Here is an 8,566-nt window from a genome sequence, read left to right on the forward strand (position 1 = left end):
AATAGATGTGGATAGATTCACAAAAGACCCCTCCAGTTCCGAGATTTCTCTTTGTCCTTAGAGAACAATCACTCCCTTACTCACTGTTCCCCCACCACCTTGTGTAGATATCCAAGACATAATGTACCAATTCCTACTGGTTTTGCCACTGAAGGACTCAGTGAGACTGATCACTGATTGACCAACTAAGTCCGTCAACTAGACTCTCAGTCTGAAGCGATGTCCCTCACACTAAGGGCACCTGACCACAGGGTTCGGCCACGGCCAGCTCACGCCGGGCCATGATGATGCACACCTCGTAGATGCGGAAGGAGGCCAGTGCCGTGGCCACGATGCAGGCGAAGCCCAGGATGTACCACCAGTTGAAGAAGCCGAAGGACACGGCCTTGACCAGGCAGTAGAGGCCGAAGCACACCAGTGCCACCACCGACAGGATCTGGACGCAGACGGGCGGCCCTGAGGGGTCCTTCTCTCCCATGATGCACAGCCACGAAGGAGGGCAATCAGCACACTGACTGGTCAATCAGCCCCCCCAGTAGGTCCCCCTTGGTGTTTCTCAGTCCAATCTCAAGTGCAGTGCGGTGCAGTTGCTAGGGCATGCAACCATAGGGATAGTGTTTCTAAAATATACGGAGCCACTGGTCCAGTGTGTCTGCTGAAGACGCAAGATGAATTCAAGAGGTCCAGTGGAGGTCACTGCATTAGTTATTGAGTTCTTGCCGTGCTACTGCTGTACGGAGAAGCTGGCAGGCTCTGGCTCATGTTTTGGCTCACGATAGGTAGAGATACGTCCTCCTTATATACAGCTCAAGGGGCCAAAATCTGAGATTACTCGTGAGTTACCACTTACTCTGCGCTTCACACCGTGCCGTGTGAGGGTAAACTCAAGGGTCTAATCTCACTCTCAGAAGGGAATTAAATCTACCCCCGAGGGATTACATGCAGGCTGATCTTTTTGGACATTTGGGTATCATGTTCTCTCTGCCCCTGTCTTAATCATGAAGAGTGGACCTTTCTAAGAAGCTTACAGATGGTAAGACAAATAGAGGAGAAAAATAGACAGAAAGACTGTGTGTGTAGGAGAGAGTACTACAGAGAGAGAGAGAGAGCTTGTTGACCTGGCCAGTTGCACCACCTAGTGTTAACTTCATGAAACAAAATGGACACGGAACATATACCGTTTCAGTTAAAAAAAGTGAAGGTTTTTCTCACAAACAGCAAACTGCAAACATGTTGAATCAAAATACACTCTTTATTGCTTCAATTGTTCGCTTTACATAGAATCATCAACATCTTTTAGTTTACAACAAGAGATTGACATGTGAAGAAACAGAGGTGTTCAAGCTGCGGTTTATAGGAAACAACAAACCAATGAAAAAAGAGAAAGCAAAATGTCAGTGTTGTTAATGATAGTCCACTTCAGGAATGCTACACTCTTGGTTAGCTTGCAGAGACTGAAAAACGTTGTGTTTGTGTGTGGCCTTGTTAAACAACTGGTTGCACACAGAAAGATTGTACTGAATTATCAACAGAGTTGTTGAATCACACCTGACATGATGTGTGACAAGCAGCAACGCAACAAAAATTACAATTTATTTCACTACATAGACAAAGACCTGGACAGAGGTTGACAACACAAACATGTCTGTACATGTTGCCTTATGCTACCAAGAATCACTTAGTGACCAAAAGAGACCCTCCCCAAAAAGTTCTGGAACCAATTCAATGCTCTGCCTCTCATTGACAGAGTTATCCTGTTGCGTACCATACCACTGCACTGCAAACGCTGCTTATCCCAGGAACTGAACATTTATGTCAAACTTTAATGCTCTTTGTTCTTGAGTTCTAATAATTAAAAAGAGAATGATCAAAAGTCTCACTGCAGGTCCAAACATCCTGACAACTTTAACAGGTCAGTTAGTTAAAACCCCTATCAGTACACAGGCGGTGGACAACCACTTAAAACAAGCTTGACTTTAGGAAAATCATATTGACAATTCAATTTGGCAGTCTCCACTCCAAAAACCTCAAGTAAATTATAAACACATAGAAGTAGTAAAATATTTGTGAAAACTAGTAGGAAGATCAATTTGTTTAAAAAAATAAACTAATGAGTCCACAACATCATTGCAAAAAATCAGGAATTAAGAGACAATGTACAAGTTGGACCAAAGTAAAAAACATGTTATGTAGTAGATTCAGCAGTAATTCAGAGTCAGAAAAATCAGAACCAGGCAGATGGTCCTCTAGCACTACTCTGATTCACCACAAATTTGCTCAACTACAGTATAGTTGGGACAGGATCGCCATCTTGTGGAAATTAGCCTTATAGCACAATAGAGTGCCAATTTCACCAGTAGGTGGTGTTGTTTCGCTTATTCACGTAAACGTTAGTCTGCCCCTCTCCATGCCCAGGGTGAGAGAGGGGGGTAAGGTGGGTGTGTGGGGTTGGTTTAAAGGGCTTGTTATGTTTTCAACCCTGGCAGCAGGTTTTCTTCCTGGCCCCTCAGAGCCCTGATGATGTCATCAAGGTTTAGAGTCAGTTCTGCTGGTGCTCCCTCTGGTCTCCATGGCAACCTCCTGTGAACAGGGTGGGGTTCCAAAGTGTGGTCCCAAGGGTGGCAAGCCCCACCGGTGTTCAATGACACATGCGTGAGGTCATCTCTTTCTGCAAATCAAAGAAAGAGAGAGACAAAGGGAGAAAAAAAAAAACTAAAATGTTAGAGACAATGTTAACCTGGCTAAGCAATGTGCACAATGTGCACAAATACACAGAAATGTAAAACATTGCATTTCTAATCCTGCTTTAAGTCTACTGGCACCGAAAACTAAAACTACATAGGTCAGTTACACAGACGATGAAAACGACAGTTACACTCATGACACTCATTTTAAACGTGTAGCCGACTGAAATAAACTGCATTCCCATATGAACCAGTGGGGACAATATCCATGTAGTGTGCTCTGTGCTTCCAGTGTGCTAATGAGGGGGTGGAGTGTGAGGTGTGAGGGCTAGTCTCCTAAAGGACACATCACACACACACCACTGGGTCCAGTTTAGTGCACTCAGGTGTGGAGTGTTTGGGGGCCAGTGGAGAGCATGTTATGGACATCTGTGTGAAAGGGTGGCGAGAAAGTGGTGTGTGTGGATACAGACAAAGCATATTGATTGGTGTGTGTGTGTGTGTGTGTGTGTGTGTGTGTGTGTGTCAGGGAAAGAATGTGTGTAGTAGATCTGTGTCTATGCTTGAGCGTGAGTGATACTGTGTGTGTGAAAATGTGTTTCCGTATGTCTGTGAGATCGGAGTGTGTGTGTGTGTGTGTCCCAGCACAGACTGCATCTGAGGTGGTGAGCAGATGTGTTTCGCCAGGGTTCGGCAAGCGGTCACTCAAGGCTTGTTCTCACATCTGGGTCAGCCAGACACACACCCACGTGCACACACACACACACACACACAGCTAGACATCACAATACAGGCTCTCATTCCACACCACCAGAACAATTCAGGAGAATAACCCTCTCCTCTTTCTCCTCCCTCTAATCCTGCTCTCCGTCTCCATCTCTCTCTCGGTTTCTCTGTGTCCCCCTCTCCCATTCCCTCCCTCTCACTCCCCCAGTCCACACTTCCACATCTGCATCCAGACTCAGCCCTCTTTACAATAAGCTCATTTTGCATCAGATTAGTAGCAATGGGTGATGTAATCACTGTGCGCAATCACAGATATTTATCCCACAATTCTTTAGTGGAAGCAATTTAGGCATTTTAATAAAGTTCTAACATAACTGAATCAATCAGAATAAAACTGACACATATAAAACACCTTGATCGGAATAAAACCGTCGTAGTGATTGTCAAAGGCATGCACAACTGCCTACCATGAATCAACACTTTTGGACTTGAGCTGTCTCATCTCTTATTTCCCGGACAGAGGTGGACTTCGGCTGCTGCTGTCCACCCTGAGCTCGACTGTCAATCATGCACTGCTGCTGCCACCCTGTAACCGACCTCCTTTTCACACCTTCCACTGCGTTCATGGTTTAATCAGAGCTGGTGATCAATAATTAATGACGGCAATGGCAGGGGCTGGGCTGCTGTCCTCAGGCAACACAGGTGTGCAGATGGGGGGGTGCAGATGGAAATCTCTCAGTTTAAGTGGGAAGAGATACACACTCCATGAATCTGAATGTGAAACTAAACCCTGTTTTTTAGGGACTTCTCCATTACAGAGAAGTATCCAAGGGACTTCCCTGAAGTCATTATAGCTTCTTGGGCGTGAAGTTCAGGAGTGCAAAGTCTATGGTCACCACCAAATGTGTGCTTTATTGCAGTTCCTCATTAGTATGTTGTGCGTGTACGACACTATTATCTGATTGATTAGACTGTATCTAACCCAAACCTGTGAGTCTGAAACAAACAAAACAAATAGAATGGCTCTCTCTCTCAAAGCCCTAGCTCTTGCATAAAGTACAGAGACATCACAAAAGCAGAGCTCATATGTCGCTATGTAACCCATCTAGCTAATTTCCCCTATAAATAGCTCTGAATAAGAATGAGGTCAAAGCCTGATGATGTTTCCATTAGCAAAGGGGACACGCAGGCAGTCAGTGGGTCACGTTCGCGGCTCAGGTGTGGGGCGGCGCAGAGCGCTGGGCGGCGGCCAGCACAGCTCAGCCTCCGCCACGGGCAGTTGGACACCTCAAGACGCCAGACTCAAGGTCACGGTCAGATCAGATAGACAGACAGACGCAGACAGAGCACACACATGGGCACACGCGCCTGCACACACACACACACACACACACACACACACACACACACACAACCTCCATCTGGATGAAGTGAGTGAGAGAATGCCAGGAGGAGATGAAGGAGACAAGAGGAGAGAGAGAGAGTGAGAGTGAGAGACTGACTGAAAGACAGACTGAGCATATTATCGACAATCACACAAAACAACACAACCCCCACATACATTTGGAGACATCAGCCAGGAGTAGTGTATCATAAACTTCTTTTACCGCTGACATCATTACCTTGCTCACCACTTTACAGTTATCACTTCCTGTTTCCTTCAGGGCCATAAAACCTGCCTAGAGGTAACTACGGTCCCTGAGCGCCATTTCAGAATGACTCGTTAAAAATACCACTCTGTCTCTCTCTCTCTCTCTCCTCTCCATCTCTCTCTCTCTCTCTCTCTGCTAGAATGGAGTCCTTTAAAGCAGGCTGCACTCATCCTCATTATGGCTGATGGCTTCCCAGAGTCTTTCTCTTCTACTGATGAGGATGATAATGATGTCTGCTGCGCGCTCGTGATGCGCTCCACTCAGCTGCAAGATGGCTCGTCGTTAGCGCTGCCACGGTTACAAATGGTGCCCATTTTCCATGCAGCCATCTGTGGCCTAAACTAGAGCTGTTAACGGAATGATGAATCTTTGTTTCAATGTCATAGTTACATGGCTAAATACACTGAGACATCACATGATGAATTTCTAACAAATGCCAGTGTCAATTAAGTCAAATTTAGTACATTTTCTTGAGTTATTTCTACTCTTTAGCTTTAAATATCGCACAGGTGAGAGGTCCAGCATGAGTCTGAGTGTATATTATTAAATATACCACAATAGACTAACAAAAATATATAACAGAGAGCTATGGGATAAATTTGCTATGCAGAAAGGGCTCTTCACAAATAGATGGAACTGCGCTGTTCTTCCTTGATATCCCTCCCACTGTCATGGTTAAGCAGTTGTTTGTTCCAAGTCTGATCATGAGAATCTCTTGGGCTGACGGGCGAGAGAAGAGGGAGCCATTGTTCACACGGTGTCTGTGTCTGGTCCCTTGGCCACAGATGATCACGGAGTCTGCTCTGATTCCAAAAACTCATTAACTGTATTTTTGTCCAGATCCATCGCTGAAGAACAGAAGGCGGGAGATGAATCACTACTGACCAACATCTCGAACTTCTCTCAGCGAACTTTCTATCTCGAACATCTCTCAGCGCCTCAGCATCACGGGGTGGGATGGACAGCACAGGACATCACGAGAACTCCCTCTGTTTTAGCATCTAATAACGGTCACGTTGGACGGACAGGCTTATCCTGTATCACAATGAGAGATTACAGGTCTCCGATAAGAGCAGGCCAGCTCAGTGAGGCTAGTGTGCGGTGACTGAGGCGGTCATGGGTGGGAGGTCAGAAGGCTGGACCACTCACATGAGGCTAGCAGGGCAGGGGTCAGGCAGCAGGTGGAGCCAGATGTTGCCGCGGACCCTGAGCTTTTAATCTGCTCTCAGCCCTGGTGGTCAGAAGGACTTATACTGAGTATGAGACAGACAGAGAGAGAGAGAAAAAGAGAGAGAGAGAAAAAGAGAGAGAGAGAAACAGAAAGGAAAACAGATGGAGAGAAAGAGGTGGTAGTGTGTGTGTGTGTGTGTGTGTGTGTGTGTGTGTGTGTGTGTGTGTGTGTGTGTGTGTGTGTGCTCGACTGTACGTATGTAGCTGGCCTGATCTCAATTTGCTTCTTTGACCACTAAACTCATACATGCACTCAGACAGACACAGGCTACATATTAGTGTATACACAGATAGACATATTAGTGTACATACAGATTATATACAGTAGCCTGGTCTACACACCATCTTACAGTATGTGTGAGGACTGGGCTGGTGACAGTGCTGGGCAGTGAGTCAGAGGCCTCAGAGACACACTGCTGCAGGCCATACTGTTTAAGATGACATCATTCTACCTAGGGATTTACATTGATGAGTCACCTAGGGATGTGGTGAAGATGAGGTATGCCAGTTCCTGTAATTACATGCACCATGCATGGAAACACAAATCACTCTTATGCGTGCGCGCGTGCACACACACACACACACACACACACTCACACACACCCACACCCACACACACAGACACAGACACACACAGACACAGACACACACAGACACACACACACACACACACACACACACACACTCACACACACACACGGTCCAGGCCCTCACCAGTGGCTCGAGCTCCTTGCGGTCTATGAGGTTGAGCTCGGTGCAGAAGTAGTAGAAGTGCTTGTAGCAGGTGTTGACGTGCGCCTCTGCGCCCATCTGGATCATGCGGTCGAAGTGGTGGATGTAGACGTGCACGAAGACACGGAAGAGCCGGCACAGGATCTTCTTACAGATCTGGATGAAGTTCTTGGGGAAGGGGATTCCTGGAGAAAGAGAGGATGAGAGACATGTGAGAAAGAGAGAGAGAGAGAGACAAAAGAAAAGGAGGCCAGATGGAGGGATAAAAGAGATGGAAGAATGAGGATGAGAAACTGGGACACGGACGGAACAGAGTGATGGATGAAGTAGGCTGAAGGAGGTGTAGAGGACGAGTGAGTGGTGGACTTGTACAGTTACATTTTCACTCAAAGTATCGTGCAGGATGCTGAGGGTGTGGGGTGGACTATCAGGACACTGCATCTATATCCTCCCTCAGGCCCCCATGAGTCAGCCAGAGCTGAGCTGCACTGCGGCTCTCCTGGACCAGATGAGAAGCTGATTAAGGGGAGGGGGCGTTGGATGGTGATGGGGTGGGAGGATAGGAGAGAGAAGATGGAGGTGCTCAAGATCAGATGATGTGTGTGGTCTGTTCTCTAACAAGTGGGAGAGGAAAGAGAGAGAGAGAGAGAGAGAGAGAGAGAGAGAGAGAGAGAGAGAGAGAGAGGGGGTGGGAGTAAAGGGAGGGGGCACAGACATAGCGCCCCGACTCTCTGTGACTTCTGTCTGGGATTAGCTTGTTATCAGCTCAGTCAGTGGAAGAGATTAGTATGACCTCTCTCCCCTCCTCGCCCAAACACCCCACTGGGATTACAATCGCAGGTAGAACCCGTCACCTACTGTAGGCTTCCGTTTCACAACAAAACACAACACTGTGTGGGCTGATGACGAGACAAGCCTCTTATGACAAGACTCCGATGACATCAACAACAAACGCAGGAATACTGTCCTGCTTTAACATTCTAATGTCCCTGAGCCAGATTTTCATAACATAAATATAGAAGAGTGATTTCAAACACTTGATGTGACAGTCATGGGCTTGGTATTAAAGATCTGAAAGTCATGCTTGAAATCCCAGCCATGTCCTGCTTATAGTGGTGACGGAGTTGACTGCACGTGATTCAGGATGAGTAATTACTCCTGCGTATTAATGCTCTGTGACATATTCATGTCGAACACAGCGAGCAGGGTGGGCTTACTAATGCCACTGTGCTAGCTTCCTTAGATTACTGACCCCAAATCAGCGGAATGAAAAAGGACGCATTCACAGTGGCCAGCATGGAAGCATGCGAGCTGACCTGCGTACCGGCGGTTCCAGAGCCGGTGCCAGGGCGCCGTAACGGACAGCACACCTTCATCCTCAGGAGAGCGGGAAAACAGGATGCCCTCGCTCGTCCCTCTACCCGCTGCCCACAGCACGGGCGCACAGGAAAAAAGGGGAAATGTTTTTCTCCTTTGCTGTGAAATGACCATGAGATTCAGCGCCAGGCTGTCCTGTGCTTTGCTCCTATTCAGCGTCACCTC

The 8,566-nt window shown here is 47.1% G+C and overlaps 1 protein-coding gene across 1 annotated transcript in view; it reads right to left on the reverse strand.

The window, feature by feature from the left end:
- Positions 1–1,233: 1,233 nt before the first annotated feature.
- LOC121680184 (MOB kinase activator 3B) overlaps positions 1,234–8,566 on the reverse strand; it is a 33,239-nt gene continuing 25,906 nt past the window's right edge. Inside the window, exons 3-4 of the mRNA XM_042059402.1 lie at positions 7,007–7,209; positions 1,234–2,668 (exon numbers count right to left, since the gene is read on the reverse strand). Of these exons, the coding sequence (XP_041915336.1) occupies positions 2,639–2,668; positions 7,007–7,209 (233 nt within the window). The 3' untranslated portion in view covers positions 1,234–2,638. The remainder of the gene's footprint in view (positions 2,669–7,006; positions 7,210–8,566) is intronic.

Source organism: Alosa sapidissima, chromosome 13 (assembly GCF_018492685.1).
Source record: "Alosa sapidissima isolate fAloSap1 chromosome 13, fAloSap1.pri, whole genome shotgun sequence".
Taxonomy (NCBI): Eukaryota; Metazoa; Chordata; class Actinopteri; order Clupeiformes; family Clupeidae; genus Alosa; species Alosa sapidissima.